The sequence below is a fragment of the Crinia signifera genome, chromosome 11, assembly GCF_055691185.1.
Source record: "Crinia signifera chromosome 11, ASM5569118v1, whole genome shotgun sequence".
Classification (NCBI taxonomy): Eukaryota; Metazoa; Chordata; class Amphibia; order Anura; family Myobatrachidae; genus Crinia; species Crinia signifera.
The window spans coordinates 29,662,330-29,689,894 of NC_139227.1; the positions used below are offsets into that span (position 1 = coordinate 29,662,330).

Consider the following 27,565-nt stretch of genomic DNA (forward strand, 5'->3'; position numbering starts at 1 on the left):
TATTCCTTATATCAGGGGTTCCCAATCTTTTTGAATCACGGCACCCCGAAGCACCAGAATTTTTTTCATGGCACCCTAGGCTAAAGGTTTTCATTAAAAAAGTAAGAAACACATATTAAGTTAAAGAAATTGTGTTTATAACTCATCGTTATGATCAGTTATGTGGTAATGGACAGGATTCACTACTGTCTGTCCCCAATTTGACTATAATATTGCTCATAAATAACTTGAATTGGTCCTGGACCACCAACCCAAGGCACCCCTGCAAGTTCCCCAAGGCACACCAGGGTGCCACGGCACACAGTTTGGTAACCACTGCCTTATATCATCATACCTCCCAACTTTGCCAGTCTAGGAGGCGGGACGTTGCTGCTGCAATTTTCGGGGGGGGGGGGGGGGGGGGGGGGGGTGTGTGTGGCCTAATTTGGGGCGTGGCCTATACTCGCGGCTCTCCTACGAGGCCACGCCCCAATTTTGCCGCTATGGGGGCATGACCCAGAGGCTCTGTGAGCCTCTAGCCATGCCCCCAGCCCCCTGGCTGCGGGAATAGACGCTGTGCGCATGCGCACAACGTTTATTCCCCGCTGCTTAGCAGCTGACAGGGGGGACTCCCAACAGCCCCCCACACCGCGGGACACTGCCGCCCGCGGGTGGGACAGCAGGACACGCCCTGATAATCGGGACTGTCCCGCTAAAATCGGGACTGTTGGGAGGTATGTATCATTAGGATCTGAATACTGTTTATGGGCAGTACATGATGTTGGATCTGATGTAAAAAAAAAATATATATATATTTTAGTTTATTTACCATGTCCCTTATGTTAATGCTTTGTACAGCTTCCATTGTGTGTCACAGGGAATATGGATAGTGAACACACATGAATAAAAGTACTAATTAAGTAATGATGACATGTCTTGGCAATAACTCATGCAGTGACACCAAGCTGCCAGCAGGTGGCAGTGAGGTCGCAGGGCGTCTCCTCCAGCCATGACCTCACCCACTTCCCTCAGGACCCAGACCTTTAGCTGTCCCCAATGGCGCCTGCCGATAAACTGCGGACATTTCTGACTAGAAAACCGCATTAGTACGCAGAATGTCTCGAGAGCCGTGCCAAGATCGTGTCCGGAATATCTCCCCGTGTTTTCCGTCACAAGGGGCCGCTATGCTGGTACCGGCACCTCGCGGGGCAGTCTTAGAGCGGGGTCCTTGACAGCGCCGGGTGATGTCATTCTTTGTGGTGGCCGCAGTGGCAAGATGGCGGCGGAGAGGAAGCTGCTGGGCGCTGACCGGGGGGAGGCAGCGGGAACGGGGGGCGATGAAGACGAGGGGCAGAGCCTGTGGTGAGGAGGGGGGCCCGGCCGGAGCCGGCCTCGGGAGCTTGTAACTGGCTGCAATAGGGACCTATGTGTATGGATGCTTCTGATGAATCTGCCCCTGTCACTGTCTAATATGGGAGGTGACAGTATACACCCTGACTGGAGCACATACAGGAGGGGGGACTGGTCTGGGGGGAACTGGGTGACTGGTATTACCCAAAGCAGGGCTTATGTATGTATGGCAGTACATGTGTACTACACTGGCTGGGTGTGCTGGGATTTGTAATTCCACAATACCTAGGGCCCACATCATCATCATCATAATAATGTCTCCTCATGCATGCGATCTGTGGACCTGTAGATAGAGGACACATGTCACTTTGCCAGGACAGTACAGTCACTTCTAGCATGTATCATGTATTGCATGTGATGATTATGTTGCACATGGGTGTGCCTGTACATGCAGTGTCCTGTGTTATTGTGAATGAATGTATGATAACTGCAGGACTAATATATACATGGGTTCTGTGTTCTTGCATTTTGCATCCTTCACTATAGTACTGGTTTATTGCAAGTATTTATTAAAGTTGTTCCTGTCCAAAAGGTTATATAGTTTCCCCATGTAAGCACTTATCAGTTCTGTGTCAGACCGTGTTTTTAAAATAGAAAATTTCTAAATAGAGAATGTGTTTGATTGGTTTGCTAAGTTTACTTAGTCTGCATTGTCCCTTTATCTCTTCTTGGTCCAGGATAGTAAATCCTCCTGTGAAGTGATGGGTTGATGTATGACAGGCCTGTCACTTAGTTATGCAGCCTGTAACCCAGTGTTATTCTTACATACATTTATACTTTTCACATTGGTGTGAGGTCTTCACTAGCTGCTGGAGCATCACAAGGCTAGATGTTTGCAGAGTTTTCCTGTGTGCACTGTAGACAATGTGGTCCTAATGTGTGTTTACATTGGTCAGTATGTAACAGAGATGCTTCTACGGTCTGTTGCAGATGCATGTTTATGTATAGCAGCTGTATTGCTTTGTTTAGATCCCTGCAGCAATATAAGATTGGTGAGCAATGGAATTCAACATATGGCTTGCTAGCTGCTGAATTACTACACATCCCAGCATGCACTGAGATATGTAGTTCACAGTAAAGGTGCATACACACTGGGCGTTTTTGACCAGCATGTAAACACAGCAATGATGGGGAAAATCGCTCCGTGCATACGCACTGAGCAATTTTTGCTCATCTAAGCGATTTTCCCGGGGTGGACCGCTTTCCATAGCAGGGTGCTATGGAAAGCCAGCGGGTGTGACCAGCGATGATGCAGGAGCGCACATCAGCGCTCACAGTTTATCACTGGCCCGTACACACTGGGTGGCTTTTCAGCTGAAAGAAGCTCAAACGGTTAAAGTGAACTGCTTCCAGCTCATAATCGCCCAGTGTGTATGGGCCATATGGGGCCTACATACATAGTGATGTGTTTAGATGAGTGATTCTAGATCGTTCAGCACACTGCGCTGCACAGCGATGTACCACTGAGCGATCTGTCAGGGCCAGTGTTCTCCAGTGAGAACACTGGCCCTGACATCTGGTGATTATATATATATTTATCCAGTGTGCTGGATATGAGTCGCCAGGGCGATAGCAATGCGCAGGGCTGTGCATCGCTATTGTCCCGACACACACAGCGATGTAGGGGCATTTTATGAGTGATGTAGTTGAATTAAGTAACATCGCTCAGAAAATGGTCTGAAATCACTACATACGAGAGCTTTGAGTTGAAGCATTTAGTTGATGTCTTAAGATTAGTTTGTAGTCATGCATGGTTTAAAAAAAATGTTTTAATTTGTTTTTCATAAAAAACTATAAGGCTCTGAACTTTTTTTTTTCCTGTCTTGGGAAATACCACACCCTGGCTTCTCAAGCTGAGTTTATCCTGCTTTTGATGAATTTTTTTTTTTTTTACTTTTGTTAATTTTAGATTGCATTGGTTTGTGAGGAATTGCTACTTTGTGTTTATTGCCCACACTTATGCACTGAAGGCAATGTGCTGGAATAGCAAAATTAATAATTGTTATTCTTGCTACTTAAGGCTGGCTTTTGTTGATTTAATGGATGCGTCAGGACCTATAATTAACACCAAATTGATTTATCTGGAGAAGTAGCAAGTCCACTACTTTGGGAATATTCTGTCATTAGCCGTTTTTCTCATTTTCTTTTTTAAAGAAGAAACTTGTACAGCAGATTACATATATAAGACATAACCGCTCACCAATTCTACAACTAAAGGTTGTCATCCGATACATATAATGCTCAGGGATAAATAATGATTGCTAGTGAAATACCCACCACATGCACTTTAAAAATCACTTGTTTAAAAGGACAACATTTTGTCCCACCCATATGCCAGCTACATGTATCATAGTGTTCATTGTAGCACCCTGCCTCTTCCAAAACCCTTGCAGTTCTTCTCTGCCTGTGGTGTCGCTCTGTGCTGTGGGACTTCTAGCACAGGTCTGGTCTGCATATCAGTGCTGAAATACAGACCAGTCTGTGCTAGAAGCACCACAGCAGAGGACGACACCCCAGGTAGGTAGAGAAACTGCAGGGATTTTGAAAGTGGAAGGGTGCTATGAACACTGTAACACAGATTGTGCCACCCCTCAAGTGCCAGTTACGTGTTGTACAGTGCCCGCCCCTTAAGTTCCAGCAACTCTGTGAAAAACTTGGGGCCATTGAGCTGTGAAACAACTATGCAAACGATTTGTGCAGAGAAATAAATGCATGTATATGCCCATTGGATGTTTGTATGTGGCTGCAACACTCCATTTTTATAAAGTAGGTTATTGGCGCTCCTTTGCACCAACCCAATGACCGGTGTAAGAAATTTATCTGAAATCAGACTGATCTATGTGCACTTGCAACTCATGAATCATGATCCGGCTCAATTCCCTCTGCATGCCCACGACACACTTCCACCCATTCTGCCATGGGTGCCGGATGACTGCCTGATAGGGGGGATCACAACTCACAGGGGCTATTCTCACTTGTGGGGGTCCACGACCCCCATACAGGGAGCATAGAACCTTTGGCGAGCCACCGAGACTGCAGCATGGTGAGTGCAACGAGCCTGCAAGGGACTTCTTTGCACTCTTCCGTCCTGTCGGAGCACCGTCAGTCGGGATTACGACGTCTGGATACTGACCGTTGGGATACCCCTGTTGGAACGCCATACCACACCCTTCTGCCACAAGTGGAGATATTACGGAGATGCTAATGGCCCTGAAACTCTCTCTGTTACATATACGCCCACGAAGCACAGCACCAAAATGGCAACATCCTGTAACTGTTATCGACCTCTAGTGCTCACAGAACTGAGGAGTGGGGCAGTGACAACAGAGCTGATGGCAGGGATGTGGTACATCCTTAATTGTATCGCTTAGAGCAGAGGTGGTCATTCCGTGGCTCTTTCTTTATGTACATGCAGCTCCCAACACGGAAAGCTTTCACCGGGTACCTGGCATTGTGAGCAGTGTACCGGTTTAATAGCCGGTGCCAGCAGCACAACGCCACAGTGCGCCCATCTCTCCCCTCCATTGTGGGATACAGGTAGCAACCGTAAGAGTCAGCAGCACACGGAATGCAGCCGTCTCCCACCCATCCCTCTTGGCTGCCTGCCAGATGGATCAGGTAGTAAGTTGGTCCCTGTGGTTAGTGCCCTTTCCAAGAGGCTTCTGGGTTCCTAAGACTTGTAGCATTGCAGTGATTTCTGGCTAAAGGATGCACTAATCCATCCTGATATACTGAGCTCATTACAAGTAAGGGACCAGTGACACAGGAAGGGCTGCTCTAGCGGTATGGGGAGGCAGGAATGACACATAAGGTTGGCCTGGAAGGGGAGTGGTCGTTTATAATATGACTCTGGCTTTTCCAATGCATTTTATACCAGGGGATATCATGGTGCAGTGTTTCAAATACCCCCCGACAGGTCATGTTTTCCAGGTCACTCAGCAGGTGCACTCATTACTCACTGACCCATTTTAAAAGATCCACAGGTGAAGCTAATTATTTCACTTGCAAATATGTGTGGAGACCTGGAAAATGTGTGGGGGTACTGGAGGAGTGAGGTTGAGAACCACTGTTCTAGCGGACACCAGGCCATGCCCCATTTTTGGCACACGCTTGTTGTTAGCTTGGGGGCACTCCTAAAATTTTATGCCTCTTTTTCTCTGACTGGTTGGCTTAGACGGATTACAGTCCTGGGTTATTCAAGCAAGCTGGATATTCATTGCTCTGGGCCAGTGTTCTCACCGGAGAATACTGGCCCTGACTGATCGCTCGGCACTTGGCACTGACACATCACTGTGTGCTGAACGATCTTGGTGAGCCAACATAGTGATCTAGCATCCCATGTGTAGGCCCCTTTTCATGTGCAGAGATAGAATCAAGGTGCAGGAACGTAAACCCGGCATATAGTAAAGTGTTCATTAATTCTTATGTGTCCGCTCATTGTATATATACCAGTGTGAACCGCTCAATGTTGTTGTCATGATAAACCGCAATGTAACCCATCTTTGTCTTTTTCTAGGTCATCCATTCTCAGTGATGTGTCTATTAGGGCGAGAACCAAGCTGCCGTCTGGGAAAAATATCCTGGTATTTGGTGAGTGATTAGTATATAATTTACATGTATAATACATTTTGTCAACGTCCATTCCATCATGTTCCATGGTCTTCCTGACCTGTAGTCATGATGATATATTTACTTTATCTCCTGGTTCTGCTACAGGGTGCCGGGTGCCAGCTTGAACTATAGGAATTAGTTACACAGCCATTGGGGTGCCATATATTGCTAAAACCTGATTATACTTAATATACAGCCATTAAGGGCCTGATTCACCATGAGTTGTAGTTGTGCAAAAAATCACCGAACTACAACTGGTTTCATGACTCATGCCCTAAATGCATTATTCAGGGGATGACTTTGAGTTGCACCCAATACCTATACACAGTGGATGCAGAGATCATGTGGGCTGGGCATTGGTTGCCTCCAATGTATGTTAGAAAATCCAGATATATATATTCTGCAGGCTGCTTTATTATAACCCCGGGGACATAGTAACGTGATGTTTCACACTTCTGTCTGCACAGGGGAGGACGGCTCAGGAAAGACTACTCTTATGTCCAAATTACAAGGATCTGAGCACAACAAGAAAGGGCGAGGCCTGGAATATTTATATCTGACCATTCATGATGAGGACAGAGATGGTGAGTGACTGCCCTCCATAGAATATAATTAGAAGTCTCTTCCTTAGGTCTACTCACCAAGGGCCTTATTTTGGTTAACTCTTTCTGACAAAATCCTTCTTAGATGGACAAAACCATGTGCACTGCAGGGGGGCAGATGTAAAATGTGCAGAGAGAATTAGATTTGGGTGAGTTATTTTGTTTCTGTGAAGGGAAAATACTGGCTGCTTTATTTCTACACTGCAATATAGATCTCACTTTGAAGTAAAACCCCACCCAAATCTAATTCTCTCTGCACATGTTACATCTGCCCCACCTGCAGTGCATATGGTTTTGCCCATCTAAGAAGGATTTTGTCAGAAAGAGTGAACTAAAATAAGGCCCCAAGTTACATGTTTTTGTTGTTATTCCTCACTTCTGCTACCTTCCTATTATGCATGGATGTTTGCTCAGTAACCCTAAATCTCCATAACGGCAGAACCCCCATCATCCTCTGGACTGACCAGATTAATATGTCCAATTGTCTTCTACATTGGACACTTGCACATGGAAGGTTGTTCCTTGTTGGATGTTTAACTGCATTACCCGTAAAGGGCTATTCCTTGTAGCCCTGCATACTGAAATATAAAATAAGATGGTGTTCATCTAATGTTTGCTAGAACAGGTGTATTCATAACGCAGACTGCCGAGGATGGTACCTTTTGACCCTAGGATGTAGTTTTCGTGTACTGTATGGATAGTTTGATATGTGCCCCTCCTTTAAAAAATACTCCACTGCTGTTTACATCAAAGGGGAAGTAGTACCCCCACCCCCCCCCCCCCCATGTGTGTTATCCCACCCAACTCCCATCTTTTTTTCTTTGTTGAAGGCATACTAATTAGGATGCATTTGTCTCATATAGAACCAGTTATTTGTGTCAACTGTCATCAGAAAGTGCACTGATGCAAGAATAAGATATGGACTGCTCCAGTACTTTTAACAACTGGGCCCCTTCGCCTATATCCCAGATTGGCCTGTTTTATTCCTTTAATTCTTTTTTAGATTTTTAATTTTTTTTTTTTTTTTAAAGAATAAATTATATATTGCTATGTATAGTGGGTTTTATTGAATGCTAAATAATTGAGTTGTAGCTCCAGGCGCTTATTGCTGCAGAAAAGCACATGGTTTAGCCACACAAAACATTTAAACTTCTGTTTGGAGTGCCCAAACCATGGACCTTTCACATGTTTCTTTTTGCCAACTCTGAAGGCTGTGAGGAGAAATGTCTCCCTTGGCACTTGCGTCAGTGCAGGGCAACATTTAAATTATGTTGTCAGATCCTCATTAGTTAAAGTGCCTAAAAGAATTTAATCCCCCACCCCTAAAAATGTAAGTGTAGATGATTAATTTGTTGTTTTCAAATTGTTAACCCCCCCCCCCCCCCTTGTCACCATTGTTAAATCTATATTATGTAATGACCCCTGAGTGTTCTGTTTTACACCTTTTACACCAGTGCTAATAACCCGGGTGTTTAGACAGGAGCGTGCAAACACCCGGGTCGAAGGCAGTGTAAAAGCTCTGACTTGGGTCGTGAGACCCGGAATTTGAACCTGTCAAATGTTCTGGGTTGAACGTGGGTTCAACTCAGATCACGGTGCAATGTAAACAGGTAACCCGGGTCAATGCATCCCAGGACCCGTTCACTACAATGGAAAAGCAGGTGCTGGAAGATGCTGTCAGCGCTGGCTCAGGCTGTTTGAAAGGGGTCAAAAGCCAGATGGCACTCTGGATGGAGCTGGGTCCAAAAGCCCGGGTGCAACCCGGCTCTTGGGTGTAAAAGGGGTGTATCTCACTTCCCCACATGCTTTATGTCAAATGTATATGCTAAATTTATATTTCAGATCTATAGAATATATGTGTATAGTACCACAAAACTATTAAATGCTTAGTAACATTTCACCTTGGATCCACTTAAGGGTTTGTGGCAGTTTAACAGCTAGTGACACATGGGAGTAATATCGAAGATGGGATGTTGCCCATAGCAACCACTTCTTATTTAACCCTTTGAGTGTCAACACCTTTGTGAGAGATGTTTAAAATATCCAAAAAAAATGTCAGCATTGCTCCCATTTGTTATATAAATTCAAATAAAAAAAATGTTGTGTAAAAAAAAAAAAAAATTACATTTCCTGTATGAGGTAAACATTACAGGTCATTGATGTATGATAATAAAAATGTTTGTTTGACAAATTCACTTGACACTGAAAGGGTGAACACCTAGAAAAACAACAGAATCTTATTCAGTGCCCATACCAACGTCCCATCTTCAATGGACCTCCCACCTTAGCAAATCAACCCCGTTATCTCTGTAGCTGTGACTCGTACAAACTTATTATCGGCCACGCCTCGTGTGAGCCAGAGCATTTGACTCCTAGCAGCGCAAAGATGCTGAAAGACTGCAGGGAGATTGCATTCTGCACAATCTGTGCATATAATACCCCGTTCTCACTGCAGGCAAATTCCCGGGTCTAACATGCCGACCCGTTTTTTTTTTTGCAGTGTGAACGGGTCGCATAACCGGATCTCATACACGGGTAAAACCCTTCTTTTTACCCGTGTTTGAGATCCGGGTATGCAGACACGGGTTGACCCGTTCTCACTGCATAAAAACCTGTGTTAAAAGGCAAATTATTGGGTAGAACTTCTTCACCCGGGAATTTGCCTTGCAGTGAGAACGGGGGTCCGTCCCTGCAGTCCCCTGCATTTTAATGCTGGGTAAAAGCCGTGTATTTCTCACTGGCAATGAGAACGCGGTATAAGTAAAAATCCATGGTTTCTTTACGACAGCTTGGGGCTTACACATAAATTTGCGCAAATATATGTAACCGATATCTCTAAATTCTATTACCATATAGTGTTCTAGACTGGTTATTAATACCAGTCAGTGAGCTGGGAGAAACCATGGGTTGTTATTCAGTATTAACCCTCCTTTCCATGCACCTGAATGGTATTCCTAAACTAACTGAGCACCTGCCACTATTTGTATGTACATTCTTTGCACATACCTCCATCCATCCTGCCGCTGACGGCGCAGCTCAGCCAGTGCAGTGTATGTTTGTTCCATAGCTGTCCCTATAAACTAGCGAGCTTTTGCTGTTTTTTTTAAGGCATTACCATAATCTAGCAGCATCAGGTCCTATTTTAGTGAACCAGACTATTTGCAGCCAGCAATACACGGCTCGCCTCCTCTCCACAGCTAATTGCCAGCTATTTACGACACCCGCCGGTGCCAAGCAGCAGCTGCGTGACAAATTATGGATGATATTGTCCAAAAAACAATGAGAGCTTTTATAATGGGATCCAGCTCGGGCTGGAGTGCCAGGCACATGAGCTAAGTTCCGTGTACGCGTGCACATGCTGTTCTGTGTACGTCTCCATTTGTAGGATGCTGACAAGGCCTAGTCTCAGGTAACTTGTTTTGGAAGCCAAATGTAGCGATTTACACAACGGAGTGTGATGTGCAGCTGTAATTGTGGGGCGTGATATCATCCTTCACTTAAAATAAGGGTGATCTAAATCCCCAGGCTGGTGCTGTGCTTTTTCCTTCTCTGAAAAAAGGGTTCCGTCTACTACAGAGTTTTGTGGGTTAAGCCATATTTATAACTGTATTCACTCATGATTGAGGTATGAGGCACAAGGCACTCTGGGACCAATTCAAATTTGTCCCCGTCTCTGATGGTGGGTGTGTTCGCATGTTCAGCCCCCCCGGTGCGAACACCTTTGGCAAGTTTTTTTCAATAGCCGGGGCATTCGAAGATTGAGTGACAGGCAGGAGGCAGTCGCTGGGGTCCTCCCAGTGATTCATGGGCGTGCCTATATGAATGCTGGATGGACCCCTGCGAATGAAGGCGTGCCCCTGCCTGCGCGGGGCTGGCAGGTGACACCAGTGCCTGCCCCCAATTCGCAGAAGAATGCACAATTTGTTCTTCCAATATGGTAAATCGTGCCGCTATTGGTATTTATGCCACCCAGTATGGGGGTGATGCTTACACTTCAAAAATATATATACTGAAACATATTTAGAGGTTTATTTTATTTTATACCATAATTTCTACAGAATCAAAGTGGCTATGCTAAATGTGTGTGATTGGCTGGTGCCCCCGGTGGTTCAGCCCCACCCATAGACTGAGTTTGTGAAGAAACTGATGCCGGTGTCTTATGTGCTTCCATCTACAGATCATACGCGCTGCAATGTGTGGATCTTGGATGGAGACTTGTACCACAAAGGCCTTTTAAAGTTTGCCCTTTCTGCGGACACAATCCGTGACACAGTGGCTGTGTTTGTGGGGGACATGTCCAGGCCCTGGACAATAATGGAATCTTTGCTAAAGTGGGTCAGCGTCTTACGAGAGCATATAGACAAGCTGAAGATCCCACCTGAGGAGATGAGAGAGCTGGAACAGAAGAGTAAGTGTCTGGTGTGCATTATTATATTGGTGGGCTAGCACATGGGCGGTCAAAGGGGTAGATGTATGAAGCAGTGATAAGGGAGGGGAAGTGGCCCATGGCAACCAATCAGCACTGAAGTGACATCTATCATTTGCATAATATAAAATTATACAGAGCAGCTGATTGGTTGCCATGGGCTGCTTGTCTGGCTCACTTCTCTTCCCTTTTCACTTGCTTCATACATCTACCCCAAAGTAACATAGGATGCTTGAGGTTTAATTTACCCAGGATGTACATTTAAGTGATATCACCAAGGGAGACGTGATTGCTGTGTAATGCTCCTATAGAGACAGTGAACACGGTGCGCTAAGTGGCTGCAAATCGGCAATACTTGAATAAACTTAAGATATATTTTGTGTAATAATCATTTGAAGATATTGCCATAAATTTAACCCTTTGAGTGCCAACGTCTCTGTGAGAGATGTTCAAAATATCCACAAAAAAATGCCAGCGTCGCTCACATTTGTTATATAAATACAAAATGTTGTGTAAATAAGATTCCATTTCCTTTATAAGGTAACATTACTGGTCATTATGATGAATACAAATGTTTTCTTGGCGATTTTCACACCAATATTGACAGATTTACTTGGCAGTTAAAGGGTTAATATCATGTAACAGGTTTTTTGTGCTTAATAAAGGCATGTGGACTATAGGCGAGGCTCTGTGTGTGCTGGTCCTTGTTGGATACATCTGTCCACTGGGTTCAGACGCTTTTGCCTGTAGGGAGAGGCGTGAACCAACACACATGAGCGGGGATTCTCTAGTCTGGCGGTAAGAGTCTGTATAGTTCCAGAGATGTTTACTAAAGGAGATTACCTCACAGGTGTGACCATTACTGCTTTATAATGCAAGGTTAGATCTTCTGCTGAACCTCGCCAGTGGTAAACATGTACAGCTTCATTTTGTGCCACACTGCGCGATCCGCAGGTCGGTTCCTGTGCACAGCGCTAATTGGGACTATTTGTCATTATTTTGACTGTCTGACAATGATTGTGGGTATTTTTACAACTGTGTGGAGTTTGTATATTTTCCCCGTGCTTGTGTGGGTTTCCTCTGGGTACTCCGGTTTCCTCCCACACTCCAAAAATACACTGGTAGGTTAATTGGTTCACAACAAAATGACATGTTATAGGGAATATATAGATTGTAAGCCTACTGGGGCAGGGACTGATGTGAATGTGCAACTATTCTCTCCTTAAGATGCTGTGGAATATGTGTGCGCTATATATATATATAAATAACTGGTAATAAAATAAATAGTAACGCCCAACAAAAACACAATATATACAGTTTCATGTACAAAAACCTCTCCTCTACTGGGAGTCAACAAATGCAATGAATCCTTGGAGATGCCAGTTTGTGGTACAGTCTTAATTAGGTGCAGAAGCTGCCGGAAAGCATTCGCATCGTTGGTTCGCCTTAACTACAGGAGGCAGATCCTGCTCACAGCCTGTGGGGTTTGCAGAGAGGATCTGACTATGATAATGTGCTGACAAATGCGCAGCGTGAGCTGACCCTTGTGGCCCCTACATCGCTCCGTGTGTAGGGGCGATAGCTATACGTGGCCCTGCGCGTCTCTATCGCCCAGCAATTAATATCCAGCACGCTGGATGCATCTAGTAATATCACCAATCAGGGTCAGTATTCTAACCGGAGAACATTGATCCTGACACAGCGCTGACACCTCTGTGTGCTGAGCGATCTAGTATCGCTCAGAACGCTCAGCACATCTCCACGTGTGTAGGTCCCTTAAGTGTGTGTGTGTGTGTGTGTGTGTGGTGTTCGCGGCATTGTGTGAGTTGATGCATTTTAAAGTCTACTTGAAGGCGTCGCACCTGGTGGTTTTACTGTGCGTGTAACACTGCATGGCTCCCGTCCAGGATTACACCTCTGGTTTGCTATTACAGTGCTTTTATATAAAACAATGTTGAGAATGGATTTATTTATTTTTTAAATAAAGCTTAGTCACCATAGATTCCCTGGCTGTGCGATTTTGCTTGAGAGTGGCAGGTGTTACATGGTAGGGAGGTGTCTGCGTCCTGGGATACTCACATGTCTGTGATAAGGCAGATGGCCATCTGCACGCTCTTTAGCAGGAGCGGAACATTCCACTACACTGCTTATATCCCAGACAGAAGTCACTGATGAGTCACAAGCCTTTAGCAGCATACAAGACACCCTGGCCTTGTGTGTGTGTGTGTGTGTGTGTGTGTGTGTGTGTGTGTGTGTGTGTGTGTGTGTGTGTGTGTGTGGCTAATGTTTTTGTTATGTAAATGTTTGCCTTTTTATGCAGTGTGTATGCTGTAGAACAATTCCTGTGTGATCGGTGCTGATACAGCTACAATGAGGGAGTCTGTTCCCTGTAGCTCTGTGCGCACTATCTCAGACACCGGTGGTAGCCGTAGTTTCCTTCCTCAGGCTGTTATCAGGCTGACGTTACGCCAGTCTCCTATTTTTGGCCCTGGATTATTTTTAAATCTGTTCCTAGTTAAAGAAATCAATCTGTGAGATGTTATTTAGCCGTGTCTCTTTTTTTCTGATTTTATATAGATAGATAGATAGATAGATAAATACAGGAATGTGCTTTTTTTTTTTCTTTTTTTCTAAAAGCACTGCTGGCGCATGATGTGTAACTGGCACTGTTGGGTGCATGATATGTAACTGACACTGCTGGGGTCATTCAAATTCCGTGCCTGAGATTGTACACAAACTTTGTTTCATGTTTTAAAGCCTTGTTTCATGCACAAATAAAATATATTTGTGTGTATTTCATGTGTTTGATGCGTTTATACAACAGAAGTGCATTTTTGTGGGCAGCATCCTCAAGATCCCGAAATATGGAATGCATTCTCTAAAATGCTTGTGGTCCCGGGCATTTTGGATTAGGGATACTCAACCTCTATAGATCTGTGTCTTGAATGTTTGTAGAAGTAATAACATGCACAACCTCCAATTTCCGGGCAAATATTGGCATTACAGGAGCTGTCTAGTACAGGCTGTTTGTCTGCTGGCTATGGGGATTATGTCCCAGCCTTTATAACAGGTAGAGCACCAACCTTCAGTCTTTAGGAATGTGATTTAGCTGTAAAAGGATTCCCAATTGTGTCGTTGTCTTGATGTTGTCACCTAAACACAAGTGTGATTTCAGAAATCCGTCTAATAGTGCATTAGCATTGTTACAGCAGAACATCTGTGTCCGTGACGTATCCCCATCTATTGTAGTTCTAGTGACACGTTCATCCATTACAGCCTGGGGTCACTGACACCGTTTCGTGTTTCTCCGCAGTTGTTAAAGACTTCCAGGAATACATGGAGCCTGAAGACCCCTCCTCAGGATCCCCGCAGAGGAGAGGTCCTACAGCGTCTGGCGCCGATGATGACAATGTCATCCTACCACTGGGGGACAATGTGCTCACTCACAATCTTGGCATTCCAGTGTTAGTGGTTTGCACGAAGGTTAGTATTGGTTTGATTTGCAGTTATAGGACCTCTTACATCCAGGTACAGAAGCACTTGGCACCCAGCTATGACCCCTGCTATGTTTTATGTTACGGACTCAGGTTCTGGATTCACATTAAGGGGGGGTATTCAGCTCCGGGTCACGACTGTCAATACGTCCCGACAGCCCAAATCCTGGCCTGTTGTTTTGCCCACCTGCATATCTGAGAAAAAGGGGCGTGTCTGCGTAAAGGCCCGTGGATTGTCGAGATCCGGCCGTGATTGCGACAATTCACGTCCGTTCTCTGCAAAGCAGGCCCTTTTAAAGTCGGGCCTGGTCTGTCGATCTGCCTCTTCAATGCTGTCGGGAAAGACTGCATTGAATAGGCACCCGCCGCTGTTTCCCCCATCGGAAATAATGGGGGGGATTGAATGTCCCCCCTGAATCTCTACATTGCCGAGTGCCCTGTGTATACATTACAGCACTGTTCTCTCCCTGCTGGCTTCCATATATGTTCCTTCACAGGAGAGGCAGTGGGGCTAAATGAGCTTCACTGAGTCTCTGGCAAAATACTACCCCTTTCGCACTAAGCAGAGATAACCTGGGTTAATGCAGGGGCAAGCCAGTACAACTCATGTCTGTGCGAAAGGCTGGACTTGGGGTTCGCTACCAGGGTTATTCTCAGGACCGATCCGGATCGACTGCAGTGTGACCTGGGATACCTCTGAAAGTTGCTGATTGGCTGTGTATCTGGAGGCCCGCCTCTAGGGAGCATCTAAAGTGACTTGCTGGGCAGACGAGATTTTAGTGTGAAAGGAGTCGACCTGTAAATAACCCAGGTCCAAGGTGCAGTGTGAGCTGTCCTGTGCTTAGCTGTCTATACAGACTATGGGGGTTATTCTGGTTTTGTTCGGTCTGGGGGGTTATTCTGGTTTGTTTTGTCCCCCGTGCATCTTGGGACCGATGTTTTGCGCAGACGAATTTCTACGCATGTGCAGAGGTAGGGGGCGAGCAGGCACGTCAAACTACATGTTCGCCATACCGCTCATACCTAGTAATGTGGGCAGAGGGCGGGTGACACAGCCCATGGGCGTTCCCATGAAAACGCTGGGCATTCCCAGGGAAATCCGGCGATGATTCAGGGGGCGGGCAGCTGACGTCGGACGATTTCAGCTGCCCGTCTGCTTCCCGCACAGGGCGCTCGCAGATCAGAGACACCAGAGAGGTGTTCTGATCTGCCTGCGCTGGAGGAATCATTCGATGGGAGCTGACCGTCGAATGATTTCTCCCCCGTACCCAAGGCTGCGAATGGATGATTTACATAATTACCCATTCGCAGCCCTGCAGGGGGATCGTGAGTGCGAGTGGGGGAGGGCAGCACTGCGGCCAACAGACGTTAAGTCCACACGCAATGCATGTGTGTGGACCATAATAAGGTCCTAGGGTTGGTTGCTCCAGCTGAGGCTTATTTCTTAGTGCCTGACAGAACAGTAATGATTTATATAGAAGTGTTTGATCATTAATGTCCAGGTTTACACTTGGCATTATGGTGGCACGTTGAAGATGTCCCAGCAAGCAAAGTGCTTGTATTCATCATTGCAAATCCCTCTGTGCTGACACATTGACGGTAATAGGAAAAGATCATCTCCTGTCCCACGGGAGCTTCTCCACCCAGGGGGCATTGCATGCAGCATCCTCTCAGCTCAATAGTCCCTGTGTGACCAGAGGAGAGTGTTCCCCGTTCCCTTCCGTGTGTCAGCGCAAAGCAGTCTAGGTGACGTGACCTCTGCTACTTTTCTAGATGGGAAATGTTTAAAGTGCTTGCGTGACATCAGCCTAATGGAGAACTCCACCTAAAATCCCCCATCATGTTTACCTGTTTTATAACTACATTCCATTCTAGATAACTGCCATAAACAAACCGCATGTCTCCATATCATGCCAGAAGTAGGTTCTGCTTGCTGTCATTCCTGGGTTATACTTGCCTACTCTGCCTGGAACACCTATTAGTGACTACATAGTGCTGTACAACGTAGTATAACTCTATATACTATGATTGGTACGGTATATCGCATTTTAGTCCCCACCAAATGCCGGCAGGTAATCCCACAGCCAGAACGTGGTGCAGCACCGCAGCCAGGACTTGGAGGACTGCAGAGTGGGTATAAAGTTCATGTTGAGCTAAACAGACATCTGTTCTATACAGTTAGTAGAGTATTCCTCTAGCTGTGCATGCAGGGTTCAGTGCTGTCTGATGTGATTGGTCCATAAGACTCTTCCCAGAATATTGTGTGGTGTGTCCTGCAGCAGCATAAGGACGGTGTTAGAACAGGGCTTGCAGATGATCTGGTGCTAAACGTGTCCCTGCCTTGTGTCTCAGTGTGATGCAGTCAGTGTGCTGGAAAAGGAACATGACTACAGAGATGAACATTTCGACTTCATCCAGTCTCACATCCGGAGTTTCTGCCTGCAGTGTATCCTTTTTGTTCTACCTTCTATCTACATGTAATTCTGCTGTACTGGAGAGCAGACCCCTATTGCTGTACAAGTGCGGAGGAGACCTGGGCATAGTTTCCCAGATATTTTGTTGATGGTATGGGTCATCGAGTTGACCCAATGTATGTCGACCACTGAAGCTCTTCAGGGCTTAGGTCGACACCTGAAATAGGTTGATATGGCAAAGATCAACAGGGTTGAATAAAAAATAAAAAGACACCCTTATTAATTCGTAGGGGGTGGGGGTTTCCACTGTAGAAAATGTTTGCTTTAGGGTGGTATAAAGGTTTATGTTATGAGAGAACGATTGTGTATCTGCCAGACTGTTCACCTTGAGATTCAGTACATCACATACCAGCATGACCAAACTGGCGCAACAAACTAGAACTAGACGTTATCTGTCAGTGATGCTCTGCTGTAAACCAATGTATATGACAGTGATGCGTTCTTGTGCGTGACTGCGCTCTTTGTCCTCCTCCGATGCTCAATACTTTCCTTACATAAAACCATCAGATGGAGCTGCCTTAATTTATACTTCTGTAAAAGAAGAGAAGAACCTGGATCTGTTGTACAAATACATTCTCCATAAAACCTATGGGTTCCACTACAACACGCCTGCCTTAGTCGTGGAGAAGGACGCTGTGTTTATGTGAGTCAGATATGTACTTTGTTTTATGTATAATTGCCCTTGAATAAAATGATTTTAGCCAGTTTATCTTAGTAGAATCATTAGACTTCAAAGGTCACCTGGGATACAGGTGTGTGGGCTGTGACGCACCATTGTGATCCCTCGCCTGTTTCATATTCGAGGGCAGATTTATCAGGGCTTAGAAAGTGATACAGTACCATTGAACTTTTAAACACAGCTTGTAACATGGAAGTCCGCAGATGGTTTTCTGGTACTTTTGCTCTCTCCACTGTATCTAAAGGTGCCCATACACAGGTCCAATTTGGCCTGTTTTCGTCCAATTCCGATGGATCTGGCCAAATCGGACCTGTTTGACATCCGAGAGAGAGGCTGCGGTAGCGGAGGGCGGACAGATTTCAAAACTCCCATTCAAATGAATGGGAGGCCAGTGATTGGCTGAGAGAGCTCTCCCACCCACCACTACTGCAGCCTATACCGCGTCGGCAGCTTGGTGGTGGTATGGAGAGGCTAGAGTTGAGTGCTGTTTGCCCCAGATAGGGTAGCTATACCTCCTCCCTTGGGGACTGCCACTGCTGGATTTACCCGGAGCTGGAGCATCATGTGGGGGCAAACGTTGGCAAATCAGGTCCAACTTGTCCCTCAGACAAGTTGGACCTGTGTATGGTGGCCTTACGCTTTCATCTGCCCATTAGGTTCAAATGTTGGGTACATATTTCAGCTGCCTATAACCTTCTGTGTCTCCTTTTAGTCCTGCCGGCTGGGACAACGAGAAGAAAATAGGAATTTTACATGAAAATTTCTCTAGCATCAAACCTGAAGATGCCTTTGAAGACTTTATTGCAAAGCCGCCTGTAAGAAAGGTCAGTGGTTGCGCTCCACTCACTGCCTGTCGCTGTATACTGTCCTGATGAGTCTCCATTGTAACCCATGTTCTTTTCCCCAGCTCGTCCACGATAAGGAGGTAGCAGCAGAAGATGAGCAGGTCTTTCTGATGAAACAGCAGGTATGGGGGCAACAAATGCACCTTTTCTCATGTATACATTTACACAGTGATTATGGGATTATTGCATGTGGGTTATACAATTTGCCTTATCTTAAATTATCATCTGATCGGACTGATAATTGTATAGATTTATATATTGGAACATTAGCAGTGTAATTGTCCTGGAAATGGCCGCAATGGCCCTACCTGATCTCCCGATCCATTGAAGACTGCACACAGAGCCAGAAACTGCTCCGTATATTTATGGGCTGCACCGTGATCGGACAATCAATCTGGGTATCAGAATGTCTATCTGATATGCTGAGTGATTGGTGTAGTGTGTACTCCCTGATAAATCAGCGCAGGGAACTACCAGACACATCAGTGTTTGCAGAAGTTGTCAGGTGCTGGGACGGTAACAAAGGTTCTTTCCATTGCTCTGTCTATTCCAAATTGTCCCTATAGTTGTCCCGGCTTTTATTCATATATATGGTGATAAAAAGCATAGACAGCATAGGGGTAAATTTACTAAGGTGAGAGTTTTATTAAAGATGGGATGTTGCCCGTAGCAACCAATCAGAGTCTACTTCTTTATTTAGCACTTTCTAGAAAATTTCCGGGCATACCACTAATATATAATAGGTGCGCGCCAGTGGTGTCCACCACTGGCGCAGCACCTCTAGGGACCACCCCCGTTACAGCCATAGAGTCGTCGTCCCCCCCCCCCCCCCATCACCTTTGCTCCGGCGATCGGCACACCGGAGCTCCCCTGACCCGCCAGCCAGCTGTCACTCATTTTACAGTGATGTCGGCGGCAGGCTCGGGTATGGTCGGCGCAGCTCGGGGGGACTCGGGAGCGTTCAGGCACCCGAGTCCTCCCGAGCCGCCGTGAACATCACCCAGCCTGCCGCCGCCGTCACTGCTGAATGTGAGAGGCGGCCGGCTAATGCAGCGGGGACAGCGGCGGCAGGGAAGCTCCGGCGTACTAACGCTGGAGCAGAGGTGAGGGAGGGATACTTATAGCTTCCTGTGGTCGGTTTTGCTGGGGCAGGACAAACCTGCCCAAATTCTAATTTCTCTCAAGGTAATTTTGCTTCAGCATAACTGTGAATGTGCGACAGATTTATTTTATGTTTTTATTGCATATATTTGTATTTTAGATGTATCGGCCATTTAGCCAAAGAGAAATTTGTGACTTTTTTTTTTTTTTGCCTTTTTCAACAGTCTTACTTGGCCAAGCAGCCGGCCACTCCCACAAGAGCCTCGGTGAGTACAACTGGCCATGACTGAGAAATCCGCTTCTTACAGCGGCAGGTCCCGGACGCTATATTGGCAGGGTGTGGTTTTTGTATGTGGTTGCATTTTACAGGCCATAAGTGATCCATGTCTCCAGGTGCTAGACCCTTGTCCCATTAACCAGACTAGTTACTGGACTATACTCCATGTCACTGTGATATAATTTGGCACCTTTTACGTTGGATGCAACCAAAGCTCTGACTGGTCGCTGTGTTTTTAATATGCTAGTGCTTTTAATGGCTTACCAACATCCTCATGGTTTGTAAGGATTCACAAAGCTCTGCAGCACCAGATAAATTAGGTGCAAACATGAGACTGGGTAGATGGGTCCCTGCTGGTTACCACTTACAGTGTGAAGAAGAGGACAATGCTAAAGCAGGTGGAGATAGTGGCACTTGTTTGGTAACTGGAGACCTTTATATGGGAAACCAGCCAGAGTGGGGCAGTATCCGCTTGGGATAGGACCTGATACAGGAAAGAGTTGGCTTTGGAGAACTTGGCAGCAGTGTAGGGATTTGCAGATGTGGAGAGACAAGAGAGGATTCATGGTCCTGCTTCAGCATTTAGGATGGATTAGGTCTGATTAATTGTGGAGTTGCATCTAGGATGTAGAACATTTTAAAAAGTGTGTGTGTGGGGGGGTTGTTTTTGTTTTTTTACTCTCCCGTTCCCCTGGTTATTTTTGGTATGAGGCTCCAGGCTGGTCTCCTCGTGTAGAGACGGCGTCTCCGTCCTCCCATCTCGTTATGTGTTGACGGCAATCTGCCAGCACAGCACCAATAGCCTGAGAACAGAGCAGCGTGTTGGTCACAAGCTGCCGGGTGTGAGCCTGACACAGAAACATTAATACAAAACCCTTATTCAGTCAGTGTCGCTGGGAAGATCCCCCCCCCCTCCCCTCCTCATACAGCGATGCTTGTGAGGTGCCATCCATCGGTTGCCGCACCTTTTACTTCTAGAGATGGTTTATTTATTACAACATATATTTCAGCCTATACTATCTCATTTCCAGAGATACTGGATACAAGTTGAAAGTTTCTTATAACCATGGTCCGTACTGAAGGACACTTGGGGGTCAATGTACTTAAGTGTGAGTTTTTAGAAGTGAAAGATTTAGCCCATTGTTATTTATCTAATTCTTACTAGAGGAAAATAGAATTGGATTGGTTGCTATGGGTGACATCTCTTCCAGGAACTCACAATTTAGTAAATTTGCCCCTTGCAGTTCATCATGATGTGCATTGTCAGCAATATGACCTGTCATGATGTTGTAATTTCTTCTAGTTTATCGTAGTAGGAGAGACCGGGTAGGTGGACTCGGGAACTCTGGGGTAGATGCATGTAGCAGTGATAAGGGAAGAGAAGTGATAAAGTGCCTGGGACTTTATCACTGGCCAATCAGCTGCTGGCTGTTAAGCTGGAGCTGGGGTAGCCAACTCCAGTCCTCGAGAGCTACCAACAGTTAATGTTTTTCATATCTCCTCACAGAATCACAAGTGAAGTAATTAGCTCCACCTGTGGATCTTTGAAAATGTCTCAGTGAGTAACGAGTGCACCTGTGCAGCAGCTTGGTTGTCTGGAAAATGTGAACTGTTGGTAGCTCTCGAGGACCGTAGTTGGCTACCACTGAGCTAGAGGCTGGGTTTAAAAGGGTACAGTTAGGAGCTGATTGGCCGGTGATAAAGTAATAGCCACATCACTTCACTGAGCTTAATAAATCTGCCTCTCTGTTCCAGCTTATTGCTGCCACCTATGAATAGTCCTGTACCGTTGAGGGCTAAGGTGTGTTTAGATGCAATGAGGCCTATTTATGTACCCCAGAGCATGGACATTCAATAAGTAAAATGTTTAGAGAACCCTAATAGATGTCTTCGTCTTTCAGGAGTCTCCAGCCAGAGCTCCAACAGGGTCCCCTCGAACCCCTGGCCGTTCTGGTACCACCACTGTGCCCAGCTCCTCGCCCATGGCCGCTGTCAAGAAACCAGATCCCAATATTAAGAGTAAGTGTCGTACCGTGTTAAGTCCCTTCTACACCTGTCTGGTAAGCCAGAGGGAAATCTCTGCCTAGCTGACCCTTATAATACCGTAACTTCCTTAGCGGAGAGACAAATCTCATTTACAGGGGATTATGAAAAGTGGTTTAAGGCTTGAGAAACAGATTCCAGATAGAACACGTTACTGTTAATGGTCCAGTTTAGCCTACTCACTTGTATTAAGAAGTCTGGATGACTTGCACGGTAATCCATGCTAAATGTACATGAAAAACACGTTGAAGTATTGCTTACATTCGATTTGATAGAAGGCACAAGATTTGTAGAGTTTGCATGTTCTCCCCATATTTACCAGGGCTTCCTCTGGTTGCTCTTGTTACCTTCCACAGTCCTTATGGAATACAAACTTATGACCGGCGGTGAGGATCCCACGGTCAATACAAAAGCTGGTATCCTGACAGAGGGAATCCCAGACAGGGATCTGGTATCCATACTAGCCTTCCCCCTTATATATAGATAAGTAATGGTGATGCACATGGTGTAATTGTACAGTGGAGGGTATAAAACTGGTATCAGATAGATGCATTGTCTTATCGCAGCTATCAGTGTGAGTGTGATACACACCAGTGTATCAGCGGTACACACCAGACCGAACTGATGAAGAACAGAACAATCCCTTGTTCCATCTTTCATTACATGATATCGCCAAGGACATGTGAATGCGTAAATTGGCTCGCACAGACTAAATGATCCGGACGATATGTCGTTCTGATTCTGCCGGAAACTACTTATAGGGCCGATATTGCTCCTGTGTGTACCTGGCTTGACTGCACTCTGGCACTGCATTGAGGCAACTGCAGTGTGACTGCGCTCTGATCGTACATTGGGTCATCGCAACTAACTGCAGTATGACTGAGCTCTCATGCTACATTGGGTCATCGCAACTAACTGCAGTATGACTGAGCTCTCATGCTACATTGGGTCATCGCAACTAACTGCAGTATGACTGAGCTCTCATGCTACATTGGGTCATCGCAACTAACTGCAGTAGGACTGCGCTCTGATGCTACATTGGGTATTTGCAACTAACTGCAGTGTGACTGCGCTCTGATGCTACATTGGGTCAGTGCAAGTAACTGCAGTAGGGCTGCACTCAGATGCTACATTGGGTCAGTGCAACTAACTGCAGTAGGGCTGCACTCTGATGCTACATTGGGTCATTGCAACTAACTGCAGTGTGACTGCACTCTGATGCTACATTGGGTCAGTGCAACTAACTGCAGTAGGGCTGCACTCTGATGCTACATTGGGTCATCGCAACTAACTGCAGTAGGGCTGCACTCTGATGCTACATTGGGTCATTGCAACTAACTGCAGTAGGGCTGCACTCTGATGCTACATTGGGTATTTGCAACTAACTGCAGTTTGACTGACTGAGCTCATGCTACATTGAGTCATCACAACTAACTGCAGTGTGACTGCGCTCTGATGATACATTGAGTCATCACAACTAACTGCAGTAGGGCTGCACTCTGATGCTACATTGGGTCATTGCACCTAACTGCAATATGACTGCGCTCTCATGCTACATTGGGTCATCGCAACTAACTGCAGTAGGACTGCGCTCTGATGCTACATTGGGTCATTGCAACTAACTGCAGTAGGACTGCGCTCTGATCCTACATTGGGTCATTGCAACTAACTGCAGTAGGACTGCGCTCTGATCCTACATTGGGTCATTGCAACTAACTGCAGTGTGACTGCGCTCTGATGATACATTGAGTCATCACAACTAACTGCAGTAGGGCTGCGCTCTGATGCTACATTGGGTCATTGCACCTAACTGCAATATGACTGCGCTCTCATGCTACATTGGGTCATCGCAACTAACTGCAGTAGGACTGCGCTCTGATGCTACATTGGGTCATTGCAACTAACTGCAGTAGGACTGCGCTCTGATCCTACATTGGGTCATTGCAACTAACTGCAGTAGGACTGCGCTCTGATCCTACATTGGGTCATTGCAACTAACTGCAGTAGGACTGCGCTCTGATCCTACTTTGGGTCATCGCAACTAACTGCAGTATGACTGAGCTCTCATGCTACATTGGGTCATCGCACCTAACTGCAGTATGACTGAGCTCTCATGCTACATTGAGTCATCACAACTAACTGCAGCAGGGCTGCACTCAGATGCTACATTGGGTCATCGCACCTAACTGCAGTGTGACTGCGCTCTGATGCTACATTGGGTCAGTGCAACTAACTGCAGTAGGGCTGCACTGATGCTACATTGGGTCATTGCAACTAACTGCAGTAGGGCTGCACTCTGATGCTACATTGGGTCATCGCAACTAACTGCAGTGTGACTGCACTCTGATGCTACATTGGGTCATCGCAACTAACTGCAGTGTGACTGCGCTCTGATGCTACATTGAGTCATCACAACTAACTGCAGTAGGGCTGCACTCTGATGCTACATTGGGTCAGTGCAACTAACTGCAGTGTGACTGCGCTCTGATGCTACATTGGGTCAGTGCAACTAACTGCAGTGAGACAACAATATGAAAGTACACATCTGTAAATTGGATGTGCTAATGTGTTTCAGATTACCATGAAATATGTGCTGCTTTTAGTGTTTTTCATAGGCCTAAATGGGGAACATAAGTGCAGTCTAGCCACAAAAAGGCTACGGCACCTCCGGCTAAGTCTTGTTTACACTGTATATAAATTCATATTAATACTTGTCATTTTATATATTTTTTGTGGATTGAAATAGATTGCGGTTACTTCATCTGGGTCATTTACAAATATAAGATAACCTTATCCACTATGTTACTATGTAAATAACCAAATACTCATTGTAACTAGTAGCTTTATTTATATGGTGTTTAATATGTTCTTTTTACAAATGTTTTATAATTGCATATATGCATGCCAGCAATTGTTCTTTCCCATAAGTCTAAAGGAAAGGTGCCCATACACTTCGCATCCGGTCCAATAGTCACCTCTATTTAGGCCGATTTCTTGGCACAATCTGCCGGAATCGGGTGAAATCGGGCGTGTGTCTAGTATAGCTGGCTTATCGAAATGAATGCGCATTAACAATACACCCTGAAGACACATTGCTGTGGAAGGCTCCTTGTTAAAGCCCTTTAACCTCTAAAGCACATTGATAGCAGATCAGTGGGAACAAGCTTTTTCTGAACTCTTCCTGGGTTCTTTCTTCTACCAGCTGCTGTATAAAACACAGACCCCATTTACCACAGGGATATTAGAACATGCTAGTGGTTTAACTGGTCCGTGTCCTTCTCCATTACAGATGCCGCAGCCAGTGAGGGCGTACTGGCCAGTTTCTTTAATAGTCTCCTGAGCAAAAAGACTGGATCACCCGGTAGTCCATCAGGGCCGGGGTCTGCACCGAACTCTGGCAAGAAGTCAGGTAGGCGGAACATTTACTGTATTCATAGTATTACGTATCCATAGAGTTACTTTACCCAAATATGTACCATAACACTGTTTTATGAAGTGTTCTATACTATGACATCATGAAGGTTTGGTTTGTCGGTTGAGCCAGCAGTTACTGGGTCAGTGTGATGAGAGCCAGTGACATCACTGAGCTTCTGCCTATCCTATTCATAGCTTTACATGCCTGGGCTCCAGATGCTGCACTTCCCTCATAGCCTGTAATCTTGTGAGCAGGGCCCTCCTACCTCTACATCCGTTTGTTACTGCCCAGTTTGTTTTATCACTGTTGTATCCAATTGTAAAGTGCAGTAGAATATACTGCGCTATATAAGAAACTGTAAATAAAAAATAAATAATAACCACTTTAAGTGTCAAAGTTCAGCATGGAATTAGATAGGATCACAAGGTCAACACAAAAATCATTGAAACCATGTGGCTGCACATGTAAATGTTTGCAAAAGGCCTTCTTATCTTTTATATATTCATAGATTAGCATTGTGTTGCTAATAAACCTTAACACACTTCCACTCGTTTGCCTCCTCTGATCATGTGTCTTCTTCCTCACACAGGACAGAAGCCCGTACTGACCAATGTCCAGGAGGAACTGGACAGGATGACCCGGCAGCCGGACACTGTGTTAGCTAATTCTTCCCTGGCGGAGAATGAGGCCTAATCCGCTTATGGAGCAAACTATTACACAACATTTATGTAAATGACCAAATAATAACAATGTATATTGGACTTGTGATACAAAGGCTGCTCTGACAGAGAATACTATAGGTTTCGTCGTGGAATGAGGCAGGCCATCTAGCTTGTCTCAACTGTTTTGCGCGCCCCTTACGGGGAACCTTGCCTTGAAATAGTCCACCTGATTAGCCCCTCATGTGCAGAAAGTGGCTAACGTCCCTCTTATTTCTGCACCCGTAAGCACTTAAACAGTTTGCAGTCCATCTCTTGAGGGTCAGATGTAAGTTGATGATTTGACGGCGTCGTCCTATTGTAGCCGATCGTGTGGCTGACCCTGCGGATAGTGTGAGAGGGGTGCCTGGACGTTGGATCTTATGCTGAAACAAGAAAGTGCTCCTTTGTCTGGTAAAGGGAGACTTGCGCCTGTAAGTTTGTTTAGAAAGGAAGAGCAGCAGAGTGACCACCCCCCCTCGTGCTTTTACACCCCCCCCCCCCCCCTTATTTCCTCTGGGACGTTCTTGTGAGTGGGTTTTTAAATCTTTGTCCATCCAACTATTCCAGAGAATCCCTCGCCTTACCCCAAGCAAACTGCAGTGAGGGTAGGAATTGGTCATCCATTTAGTTGGGGGGTGGGGTTGCACATGGTGGGTGGTACGGTGGTGATCACATGGGACAAAGCAAGCATGTTTGGTTGTTTCCAAGTGCCTAGAAAGGTTCAGGATGTGCCACTAGGAGGCGCTTGGAGGATTTATGCACTGTATTAACAGTCACTTTTATAAATATATATATATATATATTATTTGCAAATGCTCTAGAAGCAAGTTTTTGTTATCTTTTTACCATCCAGTTATTTTTCACTGTGCATTCACTCCCGTTAAACCCCCCCGGTCTCTGGATGTGCTTATAGATCTTGGCATATGGGGGTTTTAATGCAGATCTGCCATTATACTTTGTTTTTAGCTAATTATGTTTTAATATTAATGCCATGGACTTCTATTTAGTTATATGGTTAACAAAGCTGGTATCTTCTGCATGTTCTATTGCGGTTAACAATACTGAGAGTGCTTTAATTGTCAGAGGCACAAGGGAGGGGGACCTGTTTTATCAGTGACTGGTTTTATGGGTAATGCAGCAAAGCACTATGGGAATATATTGCAACAGGTAAGAACCAGTGACATTTTATCCTACTTGCTTTTAAAACCGCCTTGTACCGACCATGGGAACTTGACGTGAATTTATTTATTTCTACCATCCATATTGGCCGGCCAGTCAGCACGTTAATTACAGTTTTAATAAATAATGACAAACTGTATATTTTGTTACTGTGTTATACATATACCATAACCCCCCTCCCCTCAATTGTTTACCTGTGTATGCTATTTGCCCATTCAATGTTTCTTGCTCATGTTTTGCAGTTGATCCTGTTTTTGTTTGTTTTGCATATTTGCAAAGATCAGTAACGACTGGATTATACTGCTTGGAAACAAATATTTATATGATCA

The 27,565-nt window shown here is 45.5% G+C and overlaps 1 protein-coding gene across 1 annotated transcript; it reads left to right on the forward strand.

The window, feature by feature from the left end:
* Nucleotides 1-1,177: 1,177 nt before the first annotated feature.
* DYNC1LI2 (dynein cytoplasmic 1 light intermediate chain 2) lies at nt 1,178-27,565 on the forward strand. The gene is made up of 13 exons (XM_083164915.1): nt 1,178-1,341; nt 5,906-5,979; nt 6,468-6,584; nt 10,780-11,010; nt 14,342-14,511; nt 16,875-16,968; nt 17,504-17,639; nt 18,388-18,499; nt 18,583-18,642; nt 19,846-19,887; nt 21,800-21,917; nt 25,231-25,350; nt 25,946-27,565. The coding sequence occupies exons 1-13, from the start codon at nt 1,256-1,258 to the stop codon at nt 26,047-26,049; spliced, it is 1,464 nt and encodes a 487-aa protein (XP_083021041.1). The 5' UTR covers nt 1,178-1,255; the 3' UTR covers nt 26,050-27,565.